At 42.7% G+C, this 16,311-nt stretch overlaps 1 protein-coding gene across 1 annotated transcript in view; it reads left to right on the top strand.

Annotated features, from left to right (window-relative positions):
• Positions 1–16,311, top strand: part of slc49a4 (solute carrier family 49 member 4) — a 61,851-nt gene that overhangs the window by 19,260 nt on the left and 26,280 nt on the right. Inside the window, exon 5 of the mRNA XM_073473278.1 lies at positions 6,294–6,402. Within this exon, the coding sequence (XP_073329379.1) occupies positions 6,294–6,402 (109 nt within the window). The remainder of the gene's footprint in view (positions 1–6,293; positions 6,403–16,311) is intronic.

The raw sequence follows: 16,311 nt of genomic DNA, 5'->3' as shown, positions 1-16,311 counted from the left end.
ACTGATTGGTCTGATTATTTTTTGACCGGTCACAAGCGTATTCATTTTTAAAAGTCTTCTTAAATTTATTCTTGAACTTATTCTTAAGATCTTTTCCGTCAGTTTGCTTACATTCAATTCATAAAAGATGCTGCGAAAGAAAAAACGTGCAGGTGCTGTCGACTTACATTGACAGCACCTGTCTTGTGCTTTGCCCTGAAATAATGCCAGCAATAATAAGGTTAAGTCAGGAATACCCACAGGAGAATATCCAACTTTTTGGAAAACAAGATCACAGAGATGTTAGAGGAGGTTGAAGCCAGCAAATGTTTTATTCATCGGGCTAAATAGTGGGTTGAGAAAACAAAGCCGAACAACTGCTGCACGTTGTTTATAAAGCTCATACAAAGTTCCCCACAGGCTTGGACACATACAGTACAAGTACCAAACTGCAATACCACTACATAAGCAGCAGGAAAATCACTTATGTCAAGTCTAGACTTAACTTAGAGATAAAATAATTTCCACATCAAAGTAAGGCTTTTATAACTACTTATTCATGGTTCTCTGCTTAAGTCTTACTTATGATCAAAATTTCATTTTATAAATGAGGCCCCTGATATACCTTTACATGTAAGCCAACGTATATACTCAATCATAAACCTCATCAGACTGCACCCAGAACACATTTTACTTGTTTTTCATCAATAAATTTCTGAATTAAAGGATATCTCCAGCATTAAAGTGTGTTTACCGGCACGGATCAGGTTCTGACGAGGCGTAAGGGAAGAGCTAAGAGGAAATCTAGAGACGATGATTGATTAACCCTTCACTATGGCTCTGTAACATCCCCATCACTGCACCCCGTCACACTTTCCACCAAGCCAGTATATATTCTTCAGCATGTCCTGAGGAGCGAGTGCTGCACCTTCTGCCCAGCCTGTGGAGGACTGAGGCCCCGTGGCAGTGGCCAGGGATTAAAGGTTTGGAGAAGGGAGAGGAAAAGCTGTAGCCGGGGAGTTGGCCTAGCTTTGTTGGCTACCGTTGGTCCCCTGCAGTAAGACATTTCTTCACTACAGTGCCATGTTTTCCACAGGCCTCTCACCAGCACAGAGGCTTAACTCCCTATAAAGAGCCCCCCTTAGATACATGACAGGGACCAAGCTGATAGCAACCTAATGCATAGTTTTGGACAGATGTACACAAACACAAACAGACTGGCCAACTTAACTAGGCCATTCAGCTGAGAGGGTTTCTGTTCCACTTGTGATAGGCAGCCTTCCAGTCACCTGTTTGGGCAGCGTGTTGTATCTCAGTCCAGCAACAGCACGCCTCAGAATTCGTCTGCAGGGACCTGACACAGAGTTGGAATTGTGATGTATGAGTCTTTGTACTGATACAGGAGGATGGACAAAATAATGTTAACACAGGAAAAAGGAATTGCAACTTGAAAGAGCCACAAATTCATGTTTTATATTAAAAGTTGATCAAGTAGCTCTGGGGACTCACAGAGAATTCTGAGAAAACTCTGAAGTCCTGCGAAGCTGTTTTAGCCTCGATTAGCTCAGTGTTTTGGTTTTACATCACGGTCATATTTTTTTAAAGTCTCATTACATTTATCAGCCCTGCTTCCAGCAGTAGCAGGGTAGCTGATTTTAACTTAAACACCCTCATAAATCTGCTGTATGCTGCCTGCGCAGCGCCTAACGTCAGAGTAACTGATTAGCCACAAAGAAAAGTCGAACATCTCGCAGCGAAAGGAGTCAGATATTTTTCTCAGGGTTTGGTGAAAATTGGAGTTAGATTTATCAGAACAACAGAAACGACTCCAGATGAATGCTGTGTTGCTCTGCAGCTACTGGTTGTTTAAAAAGGCAACTTTACAACTTGACAGCATGTAGACAATGTGTGTTTTTTGCAGCATTTTGTGGAATTCTTGTGATCACAAATGGACATGGAACAATAGCTTTTAAGTTTATTTTGATTTAATTCTTGATTTTAGAGTGTCTGTTTTTATTTTCTACCTCCTGTACATGCTGTATGCACTTGAGATTCACCACCAGCCTCAGAGACTGGTGAGAGTTTAGAGATGCACCGATCAGACTACTCTCTCCTAGTAGAGTGGTACAGTCTGTCGTCCAAAAACCCGGAAATCAGTCAGCATTTTTGCACATCTGGTTCCCTCGCCTCAAAGTCTGTGAGTTTTTTAAATTGGTTCTCGGTTAAATGTCTAAAATCAGGTCTGTGGTTACCGCAGGCTGAAGATATTTCCACGTTTATGTGTAAGATGTTTAGACTAAATGGGAACATTTTGTGGTGTCCATGATGACAGCAGGTGGTAGCCAGCTAGTCAGTCCATCTGCCTGATACCTATCTATTGATTTATCTCTTCATCCATTTAGCTTGTCAGGGTCTGAACACTGGCTAATGATCTTCAGCATGATGAGTGCTTCCAGCTGTTCACATCTGCTTCCACAGCAGCAGTCTAATTAGAAGCCTGAATGTCTCTGCACGTGGTGTGAAGTTGTCATTGTATTCCAATCACCGTGTGAGAAAATACTGAACAAGCCCTGAGGCGGAGTATCGACGGCCCCTCCCTCCACACTCATGCTCACTTTAGCTTTGAAAGTTGTCATCTTGATGCATTGATCCCCAGCCGGGTCTGCCAAGGACAAATAGCACTTAGCTGATGATGCTGCCAGCTTTGAGACTTCTCCGGAAATATTTCATCACCAGCAGGAAAGGAAAGGGGAAAAAATGTCCCCTCTTACTCAGGAGCTAGCGTGTACTTGCTTACATTTGGGTATCTAAATAAGCTCTGTGCCGGGGAGGAAGGTGCATGGATATTGATTTCCTGCTGTTGTGGCAAGGTTAATGAAAGGGGTGCTGGGAGAAAAGCAGAGAGGGTGCTCCATCACAGGGCTTTTATGACTGTCCCTCCATAGTCTCCCCAAGGCCAAGTAGCTTCATACTGCTTAGGACACGACAGGCCTGCAGCAGGGAAACAGTCTGTGTTTGTTTTTCTGTGGGTTCAAAGCATTCTGCAAATGAAAGGGATTCATTGTGTGAAGTGCACTAGTGTCAGGAAAGGGAAGGGGAGTGCGTATGTTTACAGCCACAGTGCTTCTGCTGTTCAGGTTGCACGTCTTAGGACAAGCACCCAATCTCAAAGACTTTATCTGTCGTTGTGCTGGCCATTTGAAGCCTAGCAGGGTTTCAGAAGTGCCCAGAGTGTTATCCAGATGTCCCTGCATGATACTGCTTAGGATGCTGCCTGCATCAAAATAAATGAGGCAGAGGGAGAATAAATGCAGGGGTTAAACAGCGTCCATAAACAAAAAGAGAAGAGCGAGAGAACCATGTATGAATGTGCTGCCTGCTCTGCCAGCCCTGCCTCATTTGTCAGCCGCCCAGTGATTCTAATCATATTGTTAGGGTTGAGGGGGTGGCACTGATTTAAATCAGCATGCCACCTCATTGGGCGAAGGAGATTAGCACGGGTGTCCTGAGTGATTGTAATTGGGTTGCGTGTGATTGGAGGTGTGCCATATACCCTAAAGAGATGAGCTCTGTGTGTGCATACATAACAAGGCATATGGAGGTGTCTTTATTCCCTGTTGTTCACAGCACACTGTGAGCTGATGAGATATTAGCAGACGGCTCGTATCAGGCTGGACAGCACAGTATCTGTAGCCTAAAGCGGTTCATCACAGCTGGGAGATCTCTTATTTGTACAATTTAGGATCAGTTGATAACTTGATAGGCAGCCATCAGTTGATGATACGCTCAGTTTGTATTGAAAAGATAAGCTCTTCTATCAACTGGTGAATGAACAGAAAAGTGATCGGCTAAAGTTTTGATAATTGATAGTCTTTTATTACATGTTAAAGGTGAGCTCTGGTTTTAGCTTCTCAATCATGAGCTCTCGCTGCCTTAAAATGTATTTTGGTTAAAACTGCTGGTCAGGTAAAACAAGCACTTTCACCTTGGGGTGTAGAGAATTGTGACAACCCATGTATTTGTTTTCAGGTACTCTATCCGTCCATCCCATTTCTGTCAACTCGATATCTCAAGAACGCCCGAAGAGAATTACTTTCACGTCCACTATGACTCAGGGATGAACTGATTAGAAGTTGGCAGTCACTGATACCTCAACAAAACAAATGTTGGGCCATTACTCATTACTCAACAGGTTAAAAAAGAGAAAGGGATGACATTTTATACCCAAAAGGTCAGAGGTCAACTTCACTGTGACGTCATAATGTTCTGCGAAAATGTTCTGGCCATTACTCAACGCCACAGCTCTGGTACAGCAACATGACTCGTGCACAGAGGCAGATAACCATGAGCCAGTAATTCTAGTTGACTATTTTCTAGTTTAAAAGTTTGATAGAATAATCAATAGAAATATCTATAATTAAAAATAGTTGTAGGGAACACAGCAAAGGATCATTGTTACACTAAGAAGAGCATCTATTTTCACTGAAATGTATGAAATGATACCAGATGGTGATGACTATTCTGTTAAACAGCAATGTCAATGGCATGTAACCCAGATCTAAAGATTTACATAGGGATGCACATTGGGAACCAACTTTAAAGGTGCATACCGCCACCTATTGTATTGGAGTGTGTAGATGCTACACTCAATGAAAGTCAATTAAAGCAATTTTGCTTCTCATTATCACCTGTGTTTATCTGCTATATTTTTGACATTGACATCATATACATTTCTCATTATCAGGCCAAATGATTTAAAGTCCCATATACATCTTGCATCCCTACATTGAGCATCTTCTGCATTCTACATTTTAAATATGCCTGATACTGACAGAGGCAGCAGTAGTGGTAGTTGCCATTGCTGTAATCTGTTGAGCTTCACAGGACCGTGTGAAGCTTTTAGAGTATTTTAAATAGTCATTTAAATCTGTAGCTTTTTAAGTGCATTGTTCAGTTTTTGGGTGCATGTTGACCTCTGTGATACCTCTGAGCTTTATTCTGGCAGCTCTGGTCACTGTGCTCAGATCGCTGCTTATCTCTCTGTTAGAGGTTGACTGATAGGACCTTTTACAAACTATTGTTATTGGCTGAAATTGGCACCGATAGTTGCCGATGGCTGCGCAGCCTTCATCCACCATGGGGGAGTACGTCAACATTTTGCATGGAGGATGCACTGAGTCAATTCTCATCATTTAAGGCCACTTCTACTGAAAATATCTTAATCTAAAGTAAACAAATTGTCACAGACAGGTAACTGCTGTACGTCAGAAAGGCAGCTGCTATACATGCACGACAGACTTTAATTAATGTCACGTTTTTCAATGTAGACAAAGAGAAAATATAACTGAAAACATTTAAAATCGGCCGATTAATCAGCTATCAGCTTTTTCCTTCTCTAAACTATCATTATTATATCGGCCTTTAAAAATCCACTATTGGTCGACCTCTTCTCTCTGTTAATACGCTCTGCACAAAGATCGATCTTTACTGTGACAGCGCAGGGAGATGAGCCAGAGCCGTGTGACACATACTGGTGAAAAGACATGGGCCTCCAAACACCAGTGAACAGAAGGGGAAGGAGACGTTCCATTATGCTGCTTTCACTGTTTGGTCCCAGGCCGGTGCTGTAAGGATGTAGGTTGTACCTGGAGGAGGCCTCATGCACATCATCTAATTGGTGACATTTTGTTTTAAGATTATAACTATGAAACCCTTCATGACTCTTTGGGGGAGTGTATCCTCTGATTAGAATCAAATGCTGACCAGTTATAGAGCTGCATCTATAAATACCACATTGCCCTTTTGATGTAATGAGGCACTTGAAAAATTCCACACGATGGAATCATTGATGGAGGGAAAACAGGATGTCATTGAATGCCTCATCAAATCCATATAGAAGTCTGCCCATTTAGTTATTGATTTGAGCCCAACTGCTGCATGTAATGACTGATGCAATGTGAACTTTACATTGGTCCCCATGATAATTGATTGAGTTATGTAAGACATAAAGTCCACAGCAGTAGAGCCTGCCCCGAGAAATGATGAACCAACATACAGTATGTAAGTGGGAGTAGAATATAAATAAACCAGGGGGTGACAACATGACCACCCACAGTCTTTTCACAGAACTTTATGTCCAGCATATTATTTAGGACATCATGACACATTATGCATCTAGTCTTGCATAGACACACCGGGTCAAAGAATTCATCCATATTCATACTTCAGCCAGACTCGACACGCAAACAATTAGCTTGTAAGATGTTTTTTGTGAGTGCAGTCTTGAATCCCTAATGTGTTTTCGTCCCCTTTAGTAACCTGCGGTTCCTGATGATAGCTCTGGCCTACGCAGTCCCCACAGGAGTGATTGCTGGCTGGTCCGGGGTCCTCGACATGGTCCTTACACCTGCCAAAGTCAGCCAGGTAGGCAGCAAACACACACAAACACACACACACGATCCTACTTGCAGATGTGTGCAAGTTCACAAGCTTCAACAAACTCTCTTAGAGCCTTGATCAGACCTGGTACCAACATCCATACTTGTGATCCGAACTTACTTCTCCAGGTGATATTGTTGTTACTAGTTCAGTGGTTGGATCAATTGAAACAGACAGTGTGTTCACAAACATCTGCTGCTAACATCGGCAGGTTGAGAGAGCCCATACTTGTAATTTCCATTACAGTGAAGCACATGGAGATGAGACAGTGTGTAATCCATTCTGCCTGTTTGTGTGGCTTCTTCATGATGTTTCACAGAGCACATCAGTTGAGTAGGCGGTCCTTCAGTGTGGCCCAGGACTCATTTGTATACACACTGTTTAAAGAATGTGGTCACATGTGGCCCAGACCACCTCTGAATGTGGCCTGAGTGTTTGGATCTCATATTTGTCCTCAATGCGTATTGGAGGTGTTCACACCTGTACTGAGAGCTTTCCAAGTGTGATGGGATCATTCGGGATGGAGGATAATACAAGGTCTGAACAGGGCCTGAACTCACAAAATCCACAAAAAGGAAATATTCTTTCTCCTTTTATTTTGTCAGAATGAAAGCTACAATCTTACACCTTCTGGATTCAAGTTTATCCCTTTGTCTAAGATGAGCTGAATTGCCTTGTTAAGTCATCAGAAAACACACTTAATTCAAACTTGCCAGAAATAAAATTAAACTCACCAAAAGCGTCTTTGTTAGTCTTTTCAAAGTTCCAACAATCACTGAGTCTGGTTTTGTAAAAAACAATGTGAAAAAATGCATTCTTTTGAACTGGATAATGAGTTCCATCCAAATAAATAAGATTACACTTGAACATATATCATTGGACTATTTGACATGTATGTTACATGACAGAGGCAATATATTTCACAAACTATGGGAGCCCGTTATGTCATATATTGGTTTAGATATATCTGCTATTTTTACAAGAGGGTTTATGTCGAGTGAATCCTGCCTTATAGCTATTTGTTACTGTTTCTTGTAGGTTGTGTAAATCCTGAGTCTCCTGCCTGCGTGTGTGAATATGTGTCTATGAGCCGATGTTTTGTTCTGTTTGGTTTTGTCCTATTTTTATTAGTTTTTTTGATTCACAGATGCTCGCTCCTCATTAGAAACAACTGAACAGAACGCTATGTTGACACAGGCCTTTAAATGGTGCGGTCCTATTGTGACTATTAACATTATAACCTCCTGCCTGATATTGTGTAGGTTCCCCTTTTTCCACCATAAAATCCTTGACCCACCCTCTGAAGGTGTGAAGTGGTATCTGGCACCAAGACATTAGCAGCAGATTCTTTAAGTCCTTTAAGTTGCGAGGTCGGGCCTCCGTAGATCAGACTTGTTTGTCCAGCGCATCCCAGAGATGCTCGACTGGATTGAGATCTGGGGAATTTGGAGGCCAAGTGAACAACATTGGTGTGTTCCACAAACCGTTCCTGAACCATGTTTGCAGTGTGGCAGAGTGCGTTATCATGCTGAAGGAGGCCACTGCTCGTTTCCATGAAAGGGTGTACGTGGTCTGCAACAACATTTAGGTAGGTGGTACGTGTCAAAGTGGCGCTCTGACTCAGTCGTCTAGCCATCACAATTTGGCCCTTGTCAAAGTCGCTCAGGTGCTTATGCTTGCCCATTTTTCTTGCTGCCAACGCATCACCTTGGAGGACAAAATGTTCACTTGCTACTTATATATCCCACCCACTGACAGGCGCCACTGTAACAAGATAATCAGTGTTATTCACCTCAACTGTCAGTGGTTATAATGTTATGGCTGATCGGTGTATATTATATGCTGCAACTTGGTATGAATACAGGCTCATCTTATATTTCTGCATAGAAACGAAGCAGCCTGAGCAGCTCGTCAGTCCACTTGCCAGGTTGGATTTTCCCATTCTGACGACCTCCACTGTGGCAGCAATTTGAAAGGCTTTCCACAAGTGCCACCCAAGCAGATAAAGAATGTTATGAATAGCCAGTAAATATCTTCAGTCTCATGGTTGCATCTTAAAATACCTTTCAGAAACTTGTATTGCCTCTTGAAAGCCAAGGTGATGCTCCTTCATGTCGAGGCATAGAAAGTAGGCATTGTATTTTAAAGCGGATCTGAAATACTGTAAATGTTGAGGGATAATTGAACCCAAGGTTCCTGTACATGAGGAGTATATTTCAGTGTAGAAGTGCTTCAGACAGCTGAACTTTTCTGGATCGGTTTATTAACTCACTCTTACCCTCCTGAGGATACACTTTAAAGTTCAAAAGCACTGTCCCTCTCCTCACAGCAACAGATTTGGTCATATGTCAAGGAGCAAAATAATAAAGGAGGAAAATAATCATCTTTTCTCTGTTTTCTACTCATTGAGCTTCTGAAAATCTTTTGTGAAGGGCCCAATCAATGGCACTTAACGATTTGCATTCCTGCTCACCGTCTTTATTCTTAGACAGACCAAAGAGTTGAGCCGGGCTGGGAGTTCTCTGCAGCTTTGTGTAGTTTGCATCTCCCAGGTCTCGACACAGCAGTTAGTCGTAAGACAAAGGGAGAGTCTTTTCAAGGTTATCATCAGACAGGTGCTGCTTGAGACGAGATCACACAGAGGAGAGCGGAGGATGAGACAGTCCTCGTCACACCTCTATCTGTATATCTGAGTGAAGAGGTAGCAGGGCGCATACCAAATTGTTCTTAGATTTCATTTGTTCATGAAAGATATTTTTCTCTCCTCCACATTCCTTTCATCCATGCTAGTTAAGAAGATAAAAAATATGTTAAGAATAAAAGTGTGTTGCAATGAGATGAGCCATGTTACAGTGTGTCCCGTGGGTACAAAACTTGGAGCTGAAAAAATAAATGAAACCAGATCGTGGTGCATCTAAACACGGTGAGGTGGAGGAGTAGTAGTGCAGCAGAAGACTTTTGAAATGTTTCTCTTTTCTGCGGGCGTGGAGACGTTTTGTTGTTAAAGTCAAACTGAGGAAAAGCACCCACTTTTTAAAAAGTTTTTTCTAATTCTGTCAGATACAGAAACAGTGCAGGAAGATGCTGTTTAGGGACCAACATAAGCATGCCAAACACAAGATGTGCTGTGTGTAGATCCTCTTTCTATTTCCAAACTACTACATTATTATCTTTCTCTCAACCCTGAAATATGTTTTGTGAGTCTGACTGTTTCTCTGGTAATTTAAAGTATGCAGTAAAAGCCTCAGGCCATGGCACAATGTAGCAAGAGAGCAATTTCATGCTCTCAATTAATTTCCTCATGCTTTCCAGTAATTTGTTAATTTTGGTGCAGATGTGTGGCTGCATGTAGGTGTACTCACAAAGAGATGTTTGTACCTTTTATAGGGTTGACATCAGGCAGGAGCTGCTCATTAGCACACCACTGTAGTCACTACTGTTTCTCGCTGTTGCTCTGATGGCAACCTCCAACCGACCCGAGAAAATAGTAAATGGACTTATTGGAGTTAATGGATACATTTATATAGTGCTTTTCCAGTCTACTGACCACAACACATTCACCTCATGAGGCCAGGGGATCCGGGGAACGAACCACAAACGTTTTCTCTACCTCCTGAGCCTAAGCTGCTAGATCAACGCTCACATCCCTGCCCTGGCGAACCTTCTAAACCCACCACGAGATGTGTGCCAGAACACACATCTCGTGCTGGGTTTATAAGGTTCTTTGTCTCTGCACATCATGTCTGTTATTTAGCTGTGTTCAGTCTCAGAAGCTTCAAACAAAGTTAGCATGCTAGCTATACTGAGGAAGCCAGGCTAATAAAAAAAAAAAAGATAATAACAACAGCAAGACTGAGAGAAACACACCAACAGCAGAACAAAAGAAGCACCACTGCCACCGATGTAACCGATGTCTTGGCTTGATGGGCCTAATGCAACAACAGCACCTCTGCACTCTGAAAATTATCATTTCCAATGGCTTTTGCCACGCCCCGATGGTTTTCTCTATGCCAAGCAAAGCAGCATGCACCGCCCAGCAGACGGCTCGATGCACTTGTGCAGCAATGCTGCGCTGAACCCTGCTGCAAGCGTGGTGCAAACCGCAAATCTGAAAGGCCTATAACTGGGCAGGTGTAATAAGAAAATAATAAAGAAAATAATAGAGAGGACACACAAACGTTTTCCTGCTCGCTAGGGGGCCTTTTAAATCACAGTGTGAGGATTGGTACAGGGCTCAGTAGTCTATGACTGTCAGCCACAGCCCGGCCCAACCTTAATACCTAAGCACTTCTCACCTTTGGTGATAACTGCTGCGTTTTACAGCTACCAGTGTTGTTCTGTGTGTGCAGCTCTGTGTCAGTCTGATATGATGCAAAGTGTACCTTAGTGAAAACATCGATTCATATCACCACCATTGTTAAGATACGCCAATATTTTTTAAATTCCCATGGCACGTCATGGCCACTGTTTCCATCCACGCACAACTCCTTGCTGTTTTGTTTTATAGGATGTGAAAATTGAAGTAATGAAGCATAGCTGTTCATGGTTTATGTTAATAATTGAAAGTTAATCAAGGGCTCTTTAAGTTAACTGAAACACGTACTTTTAAGAAATGTGGCACTTTCTTGTGAACAGAAGGTCTATTTTTTTTCTTTTTATTAAAAAGAATAGATTGTTTTCTATTTAAATGTCTGGAACCATTGATAATATAATATTTCCACTGAAGAGTTCAGTAATAAAACTGTCAAATCATATTTTAGTTGCTCTGTAACTGTAACTGATTGTGTTAAATGGGCATATGATATCATCTTTTGATTGCAGGCCCCTGTATCGAATCGAATCGAAATTATATCGTGGCAGACTTTGCAACATCAGCAAATATTGTGTAGTTGTCCAAAGAATCAATATAATATTGTATTGTGATGAAACTTCCGATTTACACCCCTATCTCTTATGTACATCCTCTTGCATTTTCTTAATTTGTGCTCACAGACCACATCAGGATCTGATGAAATACATCCCTCTTCCAGCCACCTTAGTTTTTTCCCACTGTCTATCCAAGTTGCATGTTTCTGCCAACTTCTGGAGGTGTCTTTCTCTCTCTCCATCTCCTTTCCCTCTGTGCTGCATCAGCCCAAACTCATTTCTAACAATGACCTCTGTACTGCAGATGTCAAATGCCGTTTTCTGTCTTCTAAAGTGCATACGTCTGACAGCTTTGCAGTCATTTCACCTTAGTCTGTTTCTAGATCTTGCTCCATCTCTTCTCTCTTCTCCACCCTCTGTTGATCTTTGTCAGCATTTTTCTTTTAGCTGTTTCTTCGGGCTTCTTCACCAAAGACATCAATGCTTCTGTCAGCCGTGCATTCTGATTGAGAGGTGACAGTGGCTGCTGTGGGGCCGTTTTCATCAGATGAGACAAATGTTGCTATCTGCTGTCTAAAAATGGTCTGGAAAATAAACTTGTGCCCATTCCATCGCAGAGGGTCTTAAAACTTTTGGAGTAGTGAAACATCCTGATTCACATAGTTATGCTGATATAAAAACTGTTCCTGCACCGAGCCAGCTCTTCTGGTTACGGCTGTCATGCTGAGACTTAAGGAGTTTTCTAAATATGACCAGGAAATTGGGGTGTTAAACAACTGGCAAGGATTGAGCGAGTAAATGAAAGACAGAGGGGCAGTGACACGCAACGATCAGCAGGCTGGCAAACGATGCAGCAGGAGGTGAAGTGGAGATCTGACTGAAACCAGACGAGGAAACTTTGCAGAGTTCAGGTGACGCTGAAACTGTATGAAGTTCTTAAGGCGTTCTTAAGGTACATGCATGTGGATTTCCAACTAGTGTTATATTTCATGGTTTCATAAATGCAAGTCTTGTATGAACATAAATGACATTTCAGCAACCAGCAAAATGTACTGTAAACATAGTGACCTACTATCAGCACAGGCTTCTGAAGGGACAGTTTGAGTTAAGTTGAGTTGAACTCTTGCCTCTGATTTGAAAATGGGTATAAAGGAAATAGGGTGGATCCTAGAGGAAGCTGTGGTGTAAAGCAACTGCTATTGCTGGATGTCGAAGTCTATTGTTGAACCCCAAACTAGCTTTTAAAACCACAGCTCGTTTCGAGTGCAGGGCAAACAAGAGGGAGGGACACCGGAAGAAAAGCAAGAGTGGTATAGAGTACAGATTCAGGCACCTTTGGGGTGTGTTTACTTGCTGCCATTGTATTGGAGTGACCTAGCCTCAATTAAGCAAATTGAGGCCCCCTCTTGAGGTCATGGACAGTGCCAATAGACTGACAGATTGGGGTCATAAGCTGTGTCTCGATGCAGGGGCTGCATCCTACGAAGGCGTGGCCTTCCTACACCATGAAGGCCGAACTGAGCATTGTTAAATGCGACAATCTGGTCTATGGGGAATTTCCTATATAACGTCACCAGCTCCACTCTTGCATCACAAAGCACCACTTCTGTTGCCTAACAGCCTTGACAGTATTGGGGTCCCTTGTTTTTGTTGTTTTTTTGTAATAATTGTATACTTAGCTATTCAAGTGTCCCCATACTTACATTTAACAGTATATTCAGTAGAGGTGTGGACATTTCTTGATTACAAGATGCATCGAGCTGCAGATGTGGAAGATGTGGAAGAGAGACAGAGCATAATGGAGAGTCTGCAGCTTATGCTGATTGTTGATTGTCTGGCCTCAGCTGGACATTAAAGTTACGTCGCGATGTTGCTCCCATGCTTTGAATTGTGAGCAGACATTAGGCTAACGTTACTTATGTAGGAGGTGTGTCGGAGAGAGGCAGAGATCATCTGACAGTGAATAAAAAAAAAAACTCTGAGTATTTTTTAAAATGGACAAATCTCGGGGCACGTTGGATTTTATGAACTTGCTGGGAGGCACGAAATGTATGAGACTTTAGCCATTTTCACCTGAAGCTAACGTTGCGATGCATCGAGAATCGTTTTGCATTCGAAGTCCAGTGAAGATTCACACCTCTAATATTCGGCTGCTATTTCACTTCATGTGTCCCCCATAGTTGTCTTTTAGAAAAACAAATGCAACCATCAGCAGCGCGCAATGTATATTTTGAAATGGGACAGCCTTGTTGCAGTGATGCAGCCCCTGAATTAGGACACAGCTATAGTTTCCTTTTTTCAGCTCTGATTCTCCGGGTATGACATTGCTCATACTCTGTGGGAAAACTTATGCCTTTGTGCAGGAAATGGAAGCTAAAGTCGATGGTCAACCCTAAGATTCATGATCAGCTCTGTGCATTTTATTCTGGCTGTGGATCAGTGCACCAGCTTCTTCTAGCTAAAATATATAGGGAGTTGTAAGAGTTTTCACATCGGATCTACATGTGCTTTGTTGACCTGTGTTCATGTCCCATAGGGTGTCTTGTAGGGCTGCTATAGGAACGTGGGGTCTTAGGTCTCTCCTTATATAGAGAGAGAGAGCTTCTCAGTGGCTATTGGAGCACCCATGGGTTGTACCTTTTTGTTTTTGATTTTCATGTAAAGAATGTGTAATAAAGCAGAGGAGTAGAGGAGTGTATGGTTGATTAATCGGGTTCTTCATCTCTGCTTTTTGCTGATGATTTAGTTCTGCTGGCATCTAGCGCACGCTGGGCAGCTTGTAGCTGAATGTAAAGATGTTCAGATGACAAACGGCCCTCACAAGTCAAGGCAATGATACTCTGGTGGATTTTCACTTTGTAGGTGGCCAGGGAGTGAGTTGCTGCCCCAGGTGAAGGAGTTCACTTCCACCCAGTTATATTATGTCCACATGAGCCTTTAGCAGCCGTTGGAAGTATTGCCTCTCATTGACATCAGCCCTGCAGACCAGAGTCCTGCACGGGTCCAATTTTGGAAACCCGCACCCGCCCCGCCCGTCAATAAAGGGACCCGTTACCCGACCCGCTATCCGTGATTATATCTAAATCTAATCCAGACCCGACCCGCCCGTCAATAAAGACACCCGTTACCTGACCCGTTATCCGTCATTACATAAACAGCACAGACACAATTCACTCAATTTTAACCGCTTTATGTTTACCTTTGTGATAAAGGCTACAGACAACATCAATTCAGCGGCATTGCATATAAACATCTTCCATTTTGAATCTTCAAAATAAAATCATACACCAGTCCGTACAAGTGCGTTGTGCAAAAGGAAAAAAGAAAAACATACCACAGCCAGACCTCATTTTTGCTTTTGGAAATGAATCTCTCAATTGACCCAGCAGTGGCTTTCCCACAACAAGTCTCTGTGTGTTTTCTCAGCGACGAAGTACCTAGCTTGCGGGGCTCGAAAGCTAAAACTTTTTTGCACGTCTTGCAGACAGCGTAGCCACTAACTACGTTATTTTCTTGGTCTTGAAGCAAACCAAACTTTTCCCAGATGTCCGACTTGGCCCTTGATGATGTATTGTCCACAATTTCATATTCTCCACTCGCCAACTTCAATTTTATGTCCTCCATTTCGCTCAGCAGCTAACCGGTGCGGGCGGCTCAGTGACAATGGCCGTGACGTTGTTTATTTAGCCGGAACTAGTCAAGCGTCACGCAAGTGTCAAGTCACTGCTTTTCACAATAAAATGATGAAAATAGTTACCCACCGCCCCGCCCGTGTTAGTTCAGTTCCGCCCGTGCCCGTACCCGTTAATTTATACGAATATATTTTTTAACCGTCAGAAACTGTTTTTGCGGGTACCCGACCCGTTGCAGGACTCTGCTGCAGACACAGCAGTTGCCGCTTGACCTGATAAAGAAATTAACACAACAGAAATGGGCAGTTTTCTTTGACAGAAGCACATCTCAGTGATCGCAATGGCATCCTTGTTGCAATTGTGAACCGTGGATTGTGCAGTCAGTCAGTCCTTCCTGCAGTTACAATAGTTTGGCAGCATACTCTCCACTGTGTTTGTATTCAGGAGGAGTCAAGACCAGGACAAGAGTCAAAAGGGTGGTGATAGATGATAGTATACAGTCCTGGGGGGTTGAGTGGCTACTGTCTGAGCTCTGCTGGGGGAATGTGTTAGAGCTTAGCATCGCTATAATGAGAACAGGTGCATTACATAGTTCATTTGTCATTGAGATTTTTCAGAAGTGGAAGATTGATCCATGCTGAAGATAAGGACTTTGATTATTGGAATAAAATGGCTTATAAGAAGTGATTAAGGGCAATTCGTACTGTGTCAAAGTACGTGTGACCCCCAAAGTCCAGTTTGTTTGAGTGTGAGCGCTCCGTACACACTGTGTCGTACTAACAGTAACTTAACTTAAGTCAACCTCAAGTTAAGCGTTGAGTCCTGGCTTTCCCTGCCCTAACACCAGTCATCTCCATCTTATTGACACAATCACAATATAGCAGTCATGATTAAGCTGTGAGGGTTTATATCTCCAAGCTGCCTTGGGCCATGCAAACAAGAAATGGGTGCCTGTCCAGCGAGCTTTTAGTGTTTTAGGAGGCTGGCCCACACACAGTGTAATTTAGATCAAATATAATGACGTTTTGACATTCATCACTTACTGAGCCAGAATACATTTTACATTTAATAAGTTTGATCGTCCACTTTTCTTCATTATAGACTGCCCTGACAGGTCGCTGCAGAGTATGATTAAGCAAAAAGCATCAGATCCTGCTTTAGAGTCTGCTCCCTCGCCATCTCATCTTCCATATGGTTGGATTTGGTGGAATGTGAGTTATTGCCTCAGGAAGATTGATGGGAACCAAACACCTTCAGTGGCACTCAGAGACATTCTCGCCTGGGTGCCACACACTGATTTTGTGTCTACCTCAACCTTACTCCTTCCCCTCCTCCTTCTTTTCATCTTTCTTCGTCTTCGTCTTCGTCTTCCTCCGCCATCTGTTTTTTCACAAAC

Source organism: Pagrus major, chromosome 9, assembly GCF_040436345.1.
Source record: "Pagrus major chromosome 9, Pma_NU_1.0".
Classification (NCBI taxonomy): domain Eukaryota; kingdom Metazoa; phylum Chordata; class Actinopteri; order Spariformes; family Sparidae; genus Pagrus; species Pagrus major.
The sequence above is the reverse complement of the archived record's forward strand: the minus strand, read 5'-3'. Positions and strand labels throughout refer to the sequence as shown.